Source organism: Schistocerca nitens, chromosome 4 (assembly GCF_023898315.1).
Source record: "Schistocerca nitens isolate TAMUIC-IGC-003100 chromosome 4, iqSchNite1.1, whole genome shotgun sequence".
Classification (NCBI taxonomy): Eukaryota; Metazoa; Arthropoda; class Insecta; order Orthoptera; family Acrididae; genus Schistocerca; species Schistocerca nitens.
Window position 1 is genome coordinate 874,210,571 of NC_064617.1, and position 17,268 is coordinate 874,227,838.

At 46.4% G+C, this 17,268-nt stretch overlaps 1 protein-coding gene across 1 annotated transcript in view; it reads left to right on the forward strand.

Moving 5' to 3' along the window:
- The window catches only part of LOC126252734 (uncharacterized), a 152,277-nt gene that overhangs the window by 73,920 nt on the left and 61,089 nt on the right, over nt 1-17,268 (forward strand). The window contains exon 2 of the mRNA XM_049953636.1: nt 3,454-3,726. Within this exon, the coding sequence (XP_049809593.1) occupies nt 3,495-3,726 (232 nt within the window). The 5' untranslated portion in view covers nt 3,454-3,494. The remainder of the gene's footprint in view (nt 1-3,453; nt 3,727-17,268) is intronic.

A 17,268-nucleotide genomic window follows, 5' to 3' on the forward strand; every position in this document is an offset into this window, starting at 1 on the left:
GTCCATCATTCCTTGCTGCTTCAGTTCTCTGCCAAAGCTCATCTGTTACAGTGGCTGGGGAGTGGTCTCTTACCAGATGTTTTCAACTTGTGAGACATCTGAACAACGTGCTGGACAGGGCAACAGTTGAACATCCTCTCTTCTGAGGTGGGTAAGCAAACACTGGCGACATGCGGTCTCGTGTTATCTTTTTGAAAAATAAGATCACACGAATCTTGAAGACAAAGCACAGCCACCAGCTTCAGCTCGTCAGAAAAGGAACGACAGTTGTCCATATTACCGGCTCTGCGAACGAGAGGTGATCCTGGCCAAGGTAGAGTGTGGCAAACACGAAGACAACCAGCAGATATTCTCTCGCCATGTGCGGGTGGGCGTTATCTTGCTATAATGTAAGCCCAAGATGGCTTGCCTTGAAAGGCAACAAAACAGGGCATAGAATATCATTGATGTTCTACTGTGCTGTAAGGGTACCGCAGATGACAACGACAGCGGTCTTCCTTCTGTTCTTCGTGCCTGCCAAACCCTATCTTGGCCAAGAAGGTCGCTGGAACTCTCCCTAAGTGAGAACGTTTGGAGCATTATGGGAAGGGCCTTCCAACCATCTTGGGATTTTGATGGTCTAATGCACCAGTTGGTCAGAATTTAGCATGATGTCCTTCAAACATCCAACAACTCTATCGCTCACTGAAATTAAACTCCTCCTGAACAGACCATGAAGTCCCAACGGTACTGACCAACCGCCGTGTCATCCTCAGCCCACAGGCATCACTGGATACTGATATGGAGGGGCATGTGGTCGGCACAGCGCTCTCCTGGTCGTGTGTCAGCTTGCAAGACTGGAGCCGCTACTTCTCAATAAAGCAGTTCCTCAGTTTGCCTCACAAGGGCTGAGTGCACCCCACTTGCCAACAGTGCTCGGCAGATCGGATGGTCACCCATCCAAGTTCTAGCCCAGCCCGACAGCGCTTAAGGACGGTGATGTGATGGGAACCGGTGTTACCACTGCAGCATGCCCGTTCTATCAGACAACGCCAAGCCAAATAACTGCTTTCAAGGGGGTCAGAGGTGTACCAACAAGTTACTGAGGTGCTCAATTTGTGAAGCTGTTTTTCTCGAAAAAATCATCCAATTTTTTCTAAAATTTTAGTCATTTGTTTGCCTGTACATGAAAATGTCGTCTACCAATTTCCTTTTCATTCAGATAAATCCTTTGTGGTGCATATTTTCTTTTTCCTAGATTGTATGTGCGATGCAGATAGAGTTAATCTTGTTAATGAGTTGCATATGCATTTCATCCTAATCTCACAATAGTTTCATGCTGCCTTCTCGGTGTCGCAATTTTAGTGGCCAGTTCGGTAGGTCAAGAACAAAAAACACACTAAATTTTAGTACGCCAGATATAACTGTGTGCGTCACCAAATGAGTCAGTGACAGCATACTATTCTCTTGTTGACAGGAAGTGAAGCGACTAGTAAATGTAGCTTAAATGTTGTGTGCTGTCCTTAGGTTAGTTAGGTTTAAGTAGTTCTAAGTTCTAGGGGACTGCTGACCATAGATGTTAAGTCCCATAGTGCTCAGAGCCATTTGAACCATTTTTTTGTAGCTTAAAGTAAAATTGTGTAGCTCTCTCGTTACAGAGTTGGGGAGCTTTTTGTGTGAGATACTCCAGTGTAGAGGTGTATATCTCTAGGAGTAAGATAGATAATGCCTACAGGAAAATTAAAGAGACCTTTGGAGAAAAGAGAACCACTCGCATGAATATGAAGAGCTCAGATGGAAACCCGGTTCTAGGCAAAGAAGGGAAAGCAGAAAGGTTGAATGAGTATGTAGAGGGTCTATACAGGGGCGATGTTCTTGAGGACAATATTATGGAAATGGAAGAGGATGTAGCTGAGGATGAAATGGGTGATATGGTAGTGCGTGAAGAGTTTGACAGAACACTGAAAGATCTAAGTCGAAACAAGGCCCCGGGAATAGACAACACTCCATTAGAACTACCGACAGCCGTGTGAGAGCCAGCCAGCCCTGACAAAAATCTACCATCTAGTAAGCAAGATGTATGAGACAGGCGAAACGCCCTCAGACTTCAAGAAGAATATAATAATTGCAATCCCAAAGAAATCAGGTGTTGACAGATGTGAAAATTACCGAACTATCAGTTTAATAAGCCACGGCTTCAAAATACTAACACGAATTCTTTACCGACGAATGGAAAAACTGGTAGAAGCCGACCTCGGGGAAGATCAGTTTGCATTCCGTAGAAATGTTGGAACACGTGAGGCAATACTGACCCTACGACTTATCTTAGAAAATAAATTAACGAAAGGCGAACCTACCTTTCTAGCATTTGTAGGCTGAGAGAAAGCTTTTGACAATGTTGACTGGAATACTCTCCTTCAAATTCTGAAGGTGGCAGGGGTAAAATACAGGGAGCGAAAGGTTATTTACAATTTGAACAGACACCAGATGGCAGTTATAAGAGTGGAGGGGCCTGAAAGGGAAGCAGCGGTTGGGAAGGGAGTGAGACAGGGTTGTAGCCTGTCCCCGATGTTATTCAATCTGTATACTGAGCAAGCAGTAAAGGAAACAAAAGAATAATTCGGAGTAGGAATTAAAATCCATGGAGAAGAAATAAAAACTTTGAGGTTCGCAGATGACATTGTAATTCTGTTAGAGACAGCAAAGGACTTGGAAGAGCAGTTGAACGGAATGGACAGTGTCTTGAAAGGAGGATATAAGATGAACATCAACAAAAGCAAAACGAGTATAATGGAATGTAGTGGAATTAAATCGAGTGATGCTGAGGGTATTTGATTAGGAAATGAGACGCTTAAAGTAGTAAAGGAGTTTTGCTATTTGGGGAGCAAAATATCTGAGGATGGTCGGAGTAGAGGAGATATAAAATGTAGACTGGCAATGGCAAGGAAAGCGTTTCTGAAGAAGAGAGATTTGTTAACATCGAGTATAGATTCAAGTGTCAGGAAGTCGTTTCTGAAAGTATTTGTATAGAGTGTAGCCATGTATGGAAGTGAAACGTGGACGATAAATAGTTTAGATAAGAAGGGAATAGAAGCTTTCGAAATGTGGTGCTACAGAAGAATGCTGAAGATTAGATGGGTAGATCATATAACTAATGAGGAGGTATTGAATAGAATTGGGGAGAAGAGGAGTTTGTGTCACAACTTGACTAGAAGAAGGAATCGGTTGGCAGGACACGTTCTGAGGCATCAAGGGATCACACATTTAGTACTGGAGGGCAGCGTGGAGGGTAAAAATCGTAGAGGGAGACCTAGAGATGAGTACACTAAGCAGATTCAGAAGGATGTAGGTTGCAGTAGGTACTGGGAGATGAAGAAGCTTGCACAGGATAGAGTAGCATGGAGAGCTGCATCAAACCAGTCTCTGGACTGAAGACCACAACAACAACACTGCAGTGTCCTGTTTCCCGCGCAGAGCGCCCGGCCCGCTAGCAGCAGCAGCAGAGCATCGGCGGCATGGCGACGACGAAGCGGCTGTACGTGTTCGCGACGTTCTGGCTGGCGTGCGCCGCCACGGCGCTGGTGGTGGCCGCCTTCTCCACAGGGGCCTGGCTCACCGCGGAGCTCCTGCCGCCGGACGCCCAGTTCGGCCTGCAGGGAGACATCAGCTACGGCCTGTACACCGGCTCCTTCCGCAGGCGCGCCCAGGGCGACCTCGGCGGCACCACCGCCCAGTCCACCGTATACAGTGAGTACACGCGGCTCGCGCCAGATAACGCCGCGCCCCTGTGAGCTCTGCGGTTGCACCCCCACGGCTACACTACTCGCCATTACAATTGCTACACCACGAAGATGACGTGCTACAGACGCGAAATTTAACCGTCAGGAAGAAAATGCTGTGATATGCAAATGATTAGCTTTTCAGAGCACTCACACGAGGTTGGCGCCGGTGGCGAAACCTACAACGTGCTGACATGAGGAAAGTTGCCAACCGATTTCTCATACACAAACAGCAGTTGACCGGCGTTGCCTGGTGAAACGTCGTTGTGATGCCTCGTGTAAGGAGGAGAAATGCGTACCATCACATTTCCGACTTTGATTGTACCCTATTGCGATTGTGGTTTATCGTATCGCGACATTGCTGCTCGCGTTGGTCGAGATCCAATGACTGTTAGCACAATATGGAATCGGTGGGTTCAGGAGGGTAATACGGAACGCCGTGCTCGATCCCAACGGCCTCGTATCATTAGCAGTCCAGATGACAGGCATCCGCATGGCTGTAACTGATCGTGCAGCCACCTCTCGATCTCTGAGTCAACAGATGTGGACGTTTGCAAGACAACAACCATCTGCACGAACAGTTCGACGACGTTGGCAGCAGCACGGACTATCAGCTCGGAGACCACGGCTGCGGTTACCCTTGACGCTGCATCACAGACGGGAGCGCCTGCGATGGTGTACTCGACGACGAACCTGGGTGCACGAATGGCAAAAAGTCATTTTTTCTGAATAATCCAGGTTCTGTTTACAGCATCATGATGGTCGGATCCGTGTTTGGCGACATCGCGGTGAACGCACATTGGAAGCGGGTATTCGTCATCGCCATACTGGCGTATCACCCGGGGTATGGTATTGGGTGCTGTTGGTTACACGTCTCGGTCACCTCTCGTTCACATTGACGGCACTTTGAACAGTGGACGCTACATTTCGGATGTGTTACGACCCGTGGCTCTACCCTTCATTCGATCCCTCCGCAACCCTACATTGCAGCAGGATACTGCACGACCGCATGTTGCAGGTCCTGTACGGGCCTTTTTGGATACAGAAAACGTTCCACTGCTGCCCCGGCCAGCACATTCTCCCGATCTCTCACCAATTGAAAACGTCTGGTCAATGGTGGCCGGGCAACTGGCTCATTACAATACGCCAGTCACTACTCTTGATGAACTGTGCTACCGTGTTAAAGCTGCATGGGTAGCTGTACCTGCACACGCCATCCAAGCTCTGTTTCACTCAATGCCCAGGCGTGTCAAGGCCGTTATTACGGCCAGAGGTGGTTGTTCTGGGCTCTGATCTCTCAGGATCAATGCATCCAAATTGCGTGAAAATGTAATCACATGTCAGTTCTATTATAATATATTTGTCCAATGAATACCCGTTTATCATCTGCATTTGTTCTTGGTGTAGCAATTTTAATGGCCAGTAGTGTAGTTAAGGGGCAGCCACTTCGGCCGACTATCACCTGCCGACCTACACACTTCGAGCATTCTAGTCGCTGTCTCTGTACTGCACAGTGTAGCACCACAGGCTTCACATACACACTGGACTCCATTCGGAAGGATGACGGCTCGAACACGTGTCCCGACATCCCGATCTAGGTTCTTAGTGCCAAATGCCGGGATGGTTTCTTTGAAAGGATACGGCTCACTTGCTTTCCCATCCTTCCCTAATCCACTGGGACCGACGACCTCGCCATTTGGTCCCCTCCCTGAATCGACTAGCCGACCAATGTCACACACCGAAGGTGTGAGGAAAGTTCATCGTAACTAGGCACTACAGATGAGAAGTGATCTCCGTATACTCGGTTTGAACTTGTCAGCGGGTCCTATGACGTCATCTCCAATCTTACCATCTCAAGGACTCTATTCATTTGCCTTCACTGCACTACCCATTTAACTGAAAAATCGTCAATTGAGTTTGTAACCAGTTATAAGTGTACTATTAAACTAAACTAAACTCCGTCGGAACAGGCCTTGGATCGCCCAAAGGTACTGACCAGCCGCCATGTCATCACCAGCCGCCATGTCATCCTCAGCCCACAGGCTTCACTGGATGCGAATACGGAGGGGCATGTGGTCAGCACACCGCTCTCCTGTCAGTATGTCAGTTTACAAGAGTGGAGCTGCTACTTCTCAATCAAGTAGCTCCTCAGTTTGCCTCACAATGGCTGAGTGCACCCCGCTTGCGGACAGCGCTCGGCAGACCGGATGGTCAGCCGTCCGAGTTCTAGCCCAGCCCGACAGTGCTTAAGGTTAGTGATCTGACGAGAACCGGTGTTACCACTGCGGCAAGGTCGTTGGCACAAACGTACTACACCATCGCAAGAAGGTGAGCAACTACACAGATTCGCAAGTGTAACTGGGAAATTACGGCATGGCCACTATGCACGAAACCTTTGGTAAGAGCAGTGACTGATCAGTTACCAATGACTATTGTTTAGTTTAAACATTCTTTATGTACAGCCCAACAACAAGAAGGAGTTCTGCGACACAAATGGAAGATGGTGGTCGAGTTTCTGTATCTGTAAGATGATGTCTACTTACACTTCGCATAAGAATGACGCTAGTAGCGCCAGTATGGATCAGATTTGCGTCAAACACACGCCGTAACAGTCGTGAGCGTTAGTTCAAAAATGTTCAAATGTGTGTGAAATCTTGAGGGACTTAAGTGCTAAGGTCATCAGTCCCTAAGTTTACACAGTACTTAACCTAAATTACCCTAAGGACAAACACACACACCCACGCCCGAGGGAGGACTCGAACCTCCGCTGGGATCAGCCGCACAGTCCATGACAGCAGCGCCCTAGACCGCTCGGGTAATGCCACGCGGCTGAGCGTTAGTTATCTTTGAGACAGGACCTGGTGACTTAATGTTAGTCAACAATGCCTTTAAGGCTAGAAAGACGCCACTATTAACACCTCACTGACTTTGAACGAAGTCGTGTAATACGGCTACGAGAAGCTGGATGTTCCTTCTGTGACACTGCAAAAAGACTTGGCAGGAATGTAGCTACTGTACATGACTTCTGGCAGCGGTGGCCACGAGAATGTATGGTCGCAAGAAGACCGGACTCCAGGCAGCCGCATGGCACTACCGAGAGGGAAGACCATTGTGTTCAGTGTATGGCTCTGGCGCATCGTGTTGCAGCTACAGTAGCAATTTAGGAGCACTTGTCACCACAGAGACACGATGATGATGATGATGAGGTCCCATACTCCGAGGAGCGTAGGGGACGATGTGGGAGACCCGCACCGCTGTATTAGGCAAGGTCCTAGTGGAGGTGGTTTGCCATTGCCTTCCTCCAACCGTAATGGGGATGAATGATGATGATGAAGACGACACTACAACATCCAGTCATCTCGAGGTAGGAAAAATCCCTGACCCCGTCGGGAATCTAACCTGGGAACGCTACCGCAAGACCACGAGCTCACAGAGACACAACGAACTGAATTGAATTGAATTTTATTTGATCCTGTAAGATTACATTGTATACAGTAAATGTACTTGTAATATAGGACATGTCAAAGTAGTAACATTCGTTATCACTTATTTTTCTACCCTTTAGCTTACATTTTTACATCACTGATAATGAATAACAATATATACAAATTTAATGGCATAAGTATTCTGCAACACTGTAAAACTGTTTTTCAATGAGATAGTCTTTACGTTTCTTTGGAAAGTCATTGTCAAGTACACTATCTTGCAGGGTTTTAGGCAGACTTCTTAGTAGTCTGATACCAGAGTACTGGGGTCCTTTTTCTAGCATTGTCAGTCGGTGAAGTATGCTCCATACTTCATTCTTCCTTCTTGTATTGTGGGTGTGTACAGTAGCATTTGTAATCCAGTCCTCACTATCTTTTGTTATGTACATTATTGTTTTGTATATATACAACGATGAAAAAGTTAAGAGGCCTAACTTCTTGAAACAGTTTCTGCACGTTTCAGAGGTCTTTCTTCTTAAAATGGTCCTAATTGCTTTTTTTTTTTTTTTAGTGTGAACACTCGCTTTGTCTCTTTTTTGTTTGAGTTTCCCCACACAGTCACTCCATACTGTAAGTATGGTTTGAAAAGTCCATAATACACTGTACACAGAAGGTTCTTGTCTGAATACTGTGATAGCTGCATCATTAAGAATATGACGGAGCTCAGTTTCTTACAGACATTATTAATATGTTTTTTTTCCATTTCAGTTCATTATCCACAAGAATACCTAAGAATTTAGCAGATTCTACTTCTTCCAGCCTTGTTCCACCAACCTCTAAATCCATGTCTACAGCCTTTTCCTTGTTTTTAAACACTGCATACATAGTCTTTTTTAGATTTATAACCAGTTCATTTCCCAACAGCCACCGAGCTGTGATATTTGCAGATATGTATGCTCTTCTCTCAAGCTGTTCCATATTTTGTTCACTATTTAGTATTGTCATGTCATCAGCATACAATACTGTTAGAAAACCGGTTATTTCAAGGACGGCCCAGACCCAAACGCCCTGTAGCGTGCATTCTACTGACACCAAACCATCGCCATTTGCCACCTCAGTGGTGTCAAGCGAGAGCTCATTGGAGGCCAGAATGGAGATCCGTTGTGTTTTCTTATGAAAGCTGGTTCTGCCCCAGTGACTGTGATGACTGTCAGTTGAGGACCTGCATCCAACACACTGGGCCTACACCTGGGTTTATTTTGTAAGAGACCAGGAGCACTCTTGTGGTCGTCCCACAAATGCTGACTGCAAATTTGTACGTCAGTGTGGTGATTCGACCTTTTGTATTGGCATTCACGAACAGAATCCCAGGGGGTGTTTTCCAACAGGATAAGGCTCACTAAGATACCGCTGTTGTCGTGCTCTACAGAGTGTCAACATGTTTCCTTGGCCTACTCGATCACCAGATCCATCTCTGATCGAGCACATATCGGACATCAGCGGACGACAGCTCCAGCTCCATCCACAACCAGCATTAACCGTCCCTATATTGACAGACCAAGTGCAACAGGCATGGAACTCCCTCCTACAAACTGACAACTGGCACGTGTATAACACAATGCATGCACGTTTGCATGCTTTTTTTCAACCTTCTGGAGGATACCCTGGTTATTAATGTAGTGGCATTTCACATTTGCAATGAGTTATTTCGCGCATACGTTAACCTGCGCTCTTGCAGTGTTAATGACTTAAATATGTTCGCTAGACAAATGTATTCCCGAAATTCCATTACTCTACATTTTTTGGTGTTACTATTTTTCCGGCAGTGTGCACATACACAAATCGAAAAAAGTTTTGCATCACCTCGGTTCCGAGAGTTCTGGAACCTGTACAGAAAATTGCAATAAAGATTAACATAAACATCATTTCCTACAGATTGCATGTTGTACCACCATACAACGACAACTTCAGAGGCGGTGGTCCACATTGCAGTACACTCCGGCACCCCTAATACACAATAGCATTGCATTGATGAATGCCTGTATTCGTCGTGGCATACTATCCACAAGTTCATCAAGGTACTGTTGATCTAGATTGCTCCACTCCTCAATGTCGTTTCGGCGTAGATCCCTCAGGTTGTTTGGTGGGTCACGTCGTCCATAAACAGCTCTTTTCAATCTATCGCAGGCATGTTCGACAGGGTCTGAAGAACATGCTGGCCACTCTAGTCGAGCGATGTCGTTATCCTGAAGGAAGTCGTTCACAAGCTATGCACGATAGGGGCGCGAATTGTCCTCCATGAAGACGAACGCCTCGCCAATATTCTGCTGCCGATATGATTGCACTATCGGTCGGAGGATGGCATTCAAGTATCGAACAGCCATTACAGCGCCTTCCATGATCACCAGCGGCGTACGCCGGCCCCACATAATACCAACCCGAAACGGCAGGGAACCTCCACCTTGCTACACTCGCTGGACAGTGTGTCTAAGGCTTTCAGCCTGACCAGGTTGCCTCCAAACATGTCTGCAACGATTGTCTGGTTGAAGTCATATGCGGCACTCATCGGTGAAGAGAACGTGATGCCAATCCTGAGCGGTCCATTCGGCATGTTGTTGGGCCCATCTGTACCGCATTGCATGGTGTCATGGTTGAAAAGATGGACCTCGCCATGGACGTCGGGAATGAAGTTGCGCGTTATGCAGCCTATTGTGCACAGTTTGAGTTGTAACACGACATCCTGCGGCTGGATGAAAAGCATTATTTAACATGGTGGCGTTGCTGTCAGGGTTCCTCCGAGACATAATCTGTAGGTAGCGGTCATCCACTGCAATAGCAGCCCATGGGCGGCCTGAGCGAGGCATGTCATAGACAGTTCGTCTCCCTCTGTGTCTCCTGCATGTCTGAACAACATCACTTTGGTCACTCTGAGAGGGCTGGACACTTCCCTTGTCGAGAGCCCTCACTGCCATAACAATGCTGATGCGGTGGAACCGCGGTATTGACCATCTAGGCATGGTTGAACTACAGACAACACGAGCAGTGTACCACCTTCCGGTGGAATGACTGCAACTGATCGGCTGTCGGACCCCCTCCGTCTAATAAGCGCTGCTCATGCACGGTTGTTTACATCTTTTGGCGGGCTTAGTGACATCTCTGAACAGTCAAAGAGTCTGTGTCTGTGATACAATATCCACAGTCAACGTCTACCTTCAGGAGTTCTGGCAACTGGGGTGATGCAAAACGGCCTTGGGAGAGCCAGTCATGACAAAACTCTACCATCTGGTGAGCAAGATGTATGAGACAGGCGAAATACCCACAGACTTCAAGAAGAATATAATAATTCCAATCCCAAAGAAGGCAGGTGTTGACAGATGTGAAAATTACCGAACTATCAGTTTAATAAGTCACAGCTGCAAAATACTAACGCGAATTCTTTACAGACGAATGGAAAAACTGGTAGAAGCGGACCTCGGGGAAGATCAGTTTGGATTCCGTAGAAATGTTGGAACACGAGAGGCAATACTAACCTTACGACTTATCTTAGAAGAAAGATTAAGAAAAGGCAAACCTACGTTTCTAGCATTTGTAGACTTAGAGAAAGCTTTTGACAACGTTAACTGGAATACTCTCTTTCAAATTCTGAAGGTGGCAGGGGTAAAATACAGGGAGCGAAAGGCTATTTACAATTTGTACAGAAACCAGATGGCAGTTATAAGAGTCGAGGGGCATGAAAGGGAAGCAGTGGTTGGGAAAGGAGTGAGACAGGGTTGTAGCCTCTCCCCGATGTTATTCAATCTGTATATAGAGCAAGCAGTAAAGGAAACAAAAGAAAAATTCGGAGTAGGTATTAAAATTCATGGAGAAGAAGTAAAAACTTTGAGGTTCGCCGATGACATTGTAATTCTGTCAGAGACAGCAAAGGGCTTGGAAGAGCAGTTGAACGGAATGGACAGTGTCTTGAAAGGAGGATATAAGATGAATATCAACAAAAGCAAAACGAGGATAATGGAATGTAGTCAAATTAAATCGGGTGATGCTGAGGGGATTAGATTAGGAAATGAGACACTTAAAGTAGTAAAGGAGTTTTGCTATTTAGGGAGTAAAATAACTGATGATGGTCGAAGTAGAGAGGATATAAAATGTAGACTGGCAATGGCAAGGAAATCGTTTCTGAAGAAGAGAAATTTGTTAACATCGAGTATTGATTTATGTGTCAGGAAGTCGTTTCTAAAAATATTTGTATGGAGTGTAGCCATGTATGGAAGTGAAACATGGACGATAACCAGTTTGGACAAGAAGAGAATAGAAGCTTTCGAAATGTGGTGCTACAGAAGAATGCTGAAGATAAGGTGGGTAGATCACGTAACTAATGAGGAAGTATTGAATAGGATTGGGGAGAAGAGGAGTTTGTGGCACAACTTGACTAGAAGAAGGGATCGGTTGGTAGGACATGTTTTAAGGCATCAAGGGATCACAAATTTAGCATTGGAGGGCAGCGTGGAGGGTAAAAATCGTAGAGGGAGACCAAGAGATGAATACACTAAGCAGATTCAGAAGGATGTAGGTTGCAGTAGGTACTGGGAGATGAAGAAGCTTGCACAGGATAGAGTAACATGGAGAGCTGCATCAAACCAGTCTCAGGACTGAAGACCACAACAACAACATATATATATATATATATATATATATATATATATATATATATATATATATATATATATATATATATATATATATACACTCCTGGAAATGGAAAAAAGAACACATTGACACCGGTGTGTCAGACCCACCATACTTGCTCCGGACACTGCGAGAGGGCTGTACAAGCAATGATCACACGCACGGCACAGCGGACACACCAGGAACCGCGGTGTTGGCCGTCGAATGGCGCTAGCTGCGCAACATTTGTGCACCGCCGCCGTCAGTGTCAGCCAGTTTGCCGTGGCATACGGAGCTCCATCGCAGTCTTTAACACTGGTAGCATGCCGCGACAGCGTGGACGTGAACCGTATGTGCAGTTGACGGACTTTGAGCGAGAGCGTATAGTGGGCATGCGGGAGGCCGGGTGGACGTACCGCCGAATTGCTCAACACGTGGGGCGTGAGGTCTCCACAGTACATCGATGTTGTCGCCAGTGGTCGGCGGAAGGTGCACGCGCCCGTCGACCTGGGACCGGACCGCAGCGACGCACGGATGCACGCCAAGACCGTAGGATCCTACGCAGTGCCGTAGGGGACCGCACCGCCACTTCCCAGCAAATTAGGGACACTGTTGCTCCTGGGGTATCGGCGAGGTCCATTCACAACCGTCTCCATGAAGCTGGGCTACGGTCCCGCGCACCGTTAGGCCGTCTTCCGCTCACGCCCCAACATCGTGCAGCCCGCCTCCAGTGGTGTCGCGACAGGCGTGAATGGAGGGACGAATGGAGACGTGTCGTCTTCAGCGATGAGAGTCGCTTCTGCCTTGGTGCCAATGATGGTCGTATGCGTGTTTGGCGCCGTGCAGGTGAGCGCCACAATCAGGACTGCATACGACCGAGGCACACAGGTCCAACACCCGGCATCATGGTGTGGGGAGCGATCTCCTACACTGGCCGTACACCACTGGTGATCGTCGAGGGGACACTGAATAGTGCACGGTACATCCAAACCGTCATCGAACCCATCGCTCTACCATTCCTAGACCGGCAAGGGAACTTGCTGTTCCAACAGGACAATGCACGTCCGCATGTATCCCGTGCCACCCAACGTGCTCTAGAAGGTGTAAGTCAACTACCCTGGCCAGCATGATCTCCGGATCTGTCCCCCATTGAGCATGTTTGGGACTGGATGAAGCGTCGTCTCACGCGGTCTGCACGTCCAGCACGAACGCTGGTCCAACTGAGGCGCCAGGTGGAAATGGCATGGCAAGCCGTTCCACAGGACTACATCCAGCATCTCTACGATCGTCTCCATGGGAGAATAGCAGCCTGCATTGCTGCGAAAGGTGGATATACACTGTACTAGTGCCGACATTGTGCATGCTCTGTTGCCTGTGTCTATGTGCCTGTGGTTCTGTCAGTGTGATCATGTGATGTATCTGACCCCAGGAATGTGTCAATACAGTTTCCCCTTCCTGGGACAATGAATTCACGGTGTTCTTATTTCAATTTCCAGGAGTGTAGTTTATGTTTTATTTCTCTGAAGTACGATGTACATTTTGGTATAAGTGCCACTATTACTTGTCCTTCCTCATGATGGTTTCTCGATGATTGATGTATACTACTTGTTCGCACCTTACATTTGTACGGCATTTTAATTATTAAGTAACGGCAGTTTCGTACTGTGATAATTTTTTTATATATATTTGACTCCTTGGTATTAACGTTATTATTTTTTTATATATTGACTCCTTGGTATTAACGTTTGTTACATAAATTACAAACGTTGTACTTTTGACTTCCCACGCCAGATGGTGGGTGTTACGTTTTTAAGAAAGACCTGTGTTGCGCCTCTTTTTATGTTGTTCATTTATTATTCTTTGGCATTATCTTTTGCTTTTTATATGTTCTGCACTCTAACAACTTATCATCGATCTATTTTATGTTTTATAGTTTATAAAAAACAATATGCCAATGTATTTTAGATATTCTCCTGCGTCTGCTATGTGTTGTACGTACATTTTAAATTTGAATTACTACACCATTCACAAAAGTACAAGAGTTATTTAGTGTTAATAATTCGCAAAACCAATAATACTATGTCTTCACGTGACACATGTCACATAGAGGGCGTGTCAAGCCCCGTCACACCGAGGTCCGCTGAACAAGTGCAGGTAAACAGCGGCCTCAGTCTATGTGATTGCCGTAAGCTTAGTGACAACAGTGCATCCCAATTTAAGTTATACAATATAGGTTTGTTTCTAACAAAGTGTTATGTTCATATGCAGATGTAATTGTGATTTTCTATGTTGTACTCTCTGATCGTAATGTGAAAATTTTAACTTCTAGCACTGAAGATGGTCACTCAGTGACAGAAAATCGATTTTGCAATAGTAAAAAATATACGACCAATGCTGTCTCTTTTTTCAAGTATACCTGTTATCTGGTCGTAGTGCACAAGACAACATGGAGTCGCCAATCAATTAATCAAACTTGACCCATACATTAAAATAACTGCTACAGCATACTGTATAAGTTAACTGAAAGAAATATACAGTGAGACGAACATAGATGACACTTTTATTCAAAGACAATAATTACACTGAAGTCACTGTGATTTGTGATGGCTCCCGGACATCCAAAAGTCGGTACATGGTTCTTAATAGGTTGTGTGACAACCAAGGATGGTGATTCACGCTCTGCATCATGCTCCCCTGCCGGCCACAGTATAAAGGAGTTCTTGTGGTATGAAATTCCTTTCCTACAACAGTGCACTGAGTGATGGCAGGCCAGTCCATCCGACGAATACCCTCTCGTTCCGAGAGCTCCTCCACCTACAGGGGTCAGTATCGTCACATACTGCCAACCGTAGCCGGCCGAGGTGGCCGAGCGGTTCTAGGCACTACATTCTGGAACCGTGCGACCGCTACGGTCACAGGTTCGAATCCTGCCTCGGTCATGGGTGTGTATGATGTCCTTAGGTTAGTTAGGTTTAAGTAGTTCTAAGTTCTAGGGGACTGATGATCTCAGAAGTCCCATAGTGCTCAGAGCCATTTGAACCATTTTGATTTTGCCATCCGTAAACATGAATTTAGTGTTGAATGGGCCCCTGAAAGACGCGCATGGGGAAGGTGTCACAAGGAAGATGAGTGGTGAGTGTACCTTGTTCAGAGATTTCGAAGTCAGTACGCCCATGGAACAGTTTGCCTCCCCACAAGGTATCACCTGGACCACCAAACGATCATGCCCGATAATATCCCTGCATGTGTTGAGTGTTTCCACCTCTCATTGTATGAATGTATGTCCAGAGTCACTACTCAGACTGAATCTACCCTTAACTGAGGAGAGCATGCAAGCCCAGCCGTCTGTTGTCTAGTCTCTACGCTCTAAACACCATTGCAAACGGTGCTGCCTACATGTGGGTGTCTGCAGAGCGTAATGTACTGGTCATCGGGTGAAGAGACCACCCCTATGCACTCGTCATGTCACTGTGAAGCGTGAGGTTGAGTGCATTTCAGCCCTCTTAAATGTGGTTCCAATTGCACCCCTGTTGCACAATGTAGCGGTCACTTGCTGCTGTAGTCGACTATCTACTCTCCTTCGGGCTGTGATGCATGTGGTTCAGAACATTCTCCGTGCACTTCAATGTTGTGATCAATATCAAACTCCTGGGCTACAATGGTCACATTTCATCCTCATCCCAGTTTTCCGAGGATTCTTCCCCGTTGGAAGTCACCCAAATGTTGCCTCCGGACCGTGTTGTAATAAAGAACACCACCACCAGAGTGCACTGTAACAGCTCGCTGATTCACACACACTGTCTTTTCCCGTTCCTTCAACTGTCTCGCGTTGTGGGGCCAAACCCATTTGGCCCAGTAGTCATGCTAGTCTCACACCGTGTGGCGTCCGACTTGCAGTGCACGACTGGGGGCATCTGGCAACATACTGCTGCACTTTCATTCATTTCAACCGAGTTGTTAATGTCTTACAAGGGTCGTACAATAAGCAACGCCCCACATTTTTTTAAAAAAAGCCATTGACATACATAGACAAACGTCATTGTTGGTGCTTCACATTTGATGTTTGTTCTGTGTGCTGGTGAAGTTTCGAACCGATCTAGCAGAGCCGTAGTGTTGTTGTTGTTGTGGTCTTCAGTACTGAGACTGGTTTGATGCAGCTCTCCATGCTACTCTATCCTGTGCAAGCTTCTTCATCTCCCAGTACCTACTGCAACCTACATCCTTCTGAATCTGCTTAGTGTATTCATCTCTTGGTCTCCCTCTACGATTTTTACCCTCCACGCTGCCCTCCAATGCTAAATTTGTGATCCCTTGATGCCTCAAAACATGTCCTAACAACCGATCCCTTCTTCTAGTCAAGTTGTGCCACAAACTTCTCTTCTCCCCAATCCTATTCAATACCTCCTCATTAGTTACGTGATCTACCGACCTTATCTTCAGCATTCTTCTGTAGCACCACATTTCGAAAGCTTCTATTCTCTTCTTGTCCATACTAGTTATCGTCCATGTTTCACTTCCATACATGGCTACACTCCATACAAATACTTTCAGATATGGCGTCAAAATGGCGTCTAAATACGGCTCACGTTACAAGCATCATGCTGCTGTTGAATTCTTATGTGCAGAAAAAGAAACAGTGGTGAACATCCATAAACGTTTGTGTGCAGTGTATGGCGATGCTGCAGTTGATAGAAGGACAGTTGGGTAAAGAAAGTTACAGCCTGAGGAAATGCGGAAACAGAAGTCTATGATCAGCCACGCTCGGGACGCCCTGTCACAGCTACTGCTCTAGACATGCTGAATCGTGCGTATGCCATTATTCGTGCCGACCGGTGCATCACAACTCGACAATTAGCTCTACAGTTGTCGGTCAGCACTCGAAATGCGTCTGCAATGATCGAACCTCTTGGATATTCCAAGAGGTGCTCACAATGGGATCCACGAATGCTCACAGCGGACCACACGATTCAAAGAAATGCCATTTCATCTGAATTGTTGGAGCGTTTTCAGACCGATTGGGAGGCCTTCCTGTCACAGAGCCGTGCAGGGTAGCCACACAGTCTGAGGCGCCTTGCCACGGATCTTGTCTCTCCCCTCGTCGGAGGTTCGAGTCCTCCCTCGGGCATGGATGTCTGGGTTGTCCTTAGCATAATTTTGTTTAAGTTAGATTAAATAGTGTGTAAATCTAGGGACTGATGACCTTAGCAGTTTGGTCCCATAGGAACTTACCACAAATTTCCAAATTTTCTGTCACGGATCTTCTCGGGAGACGAAGCTGAGTGCACCACTTTGCACTGGAAATAAGAAGACAGTCCACGGAGTGGCATCATCCTCATTCACCACAAAAGAAGAAATTCAAGACACCCCCCTGTGCCGGAAAAGTCATGGTGGCAGTCTTCTGGGATTTAGATGGCGTCATTCTC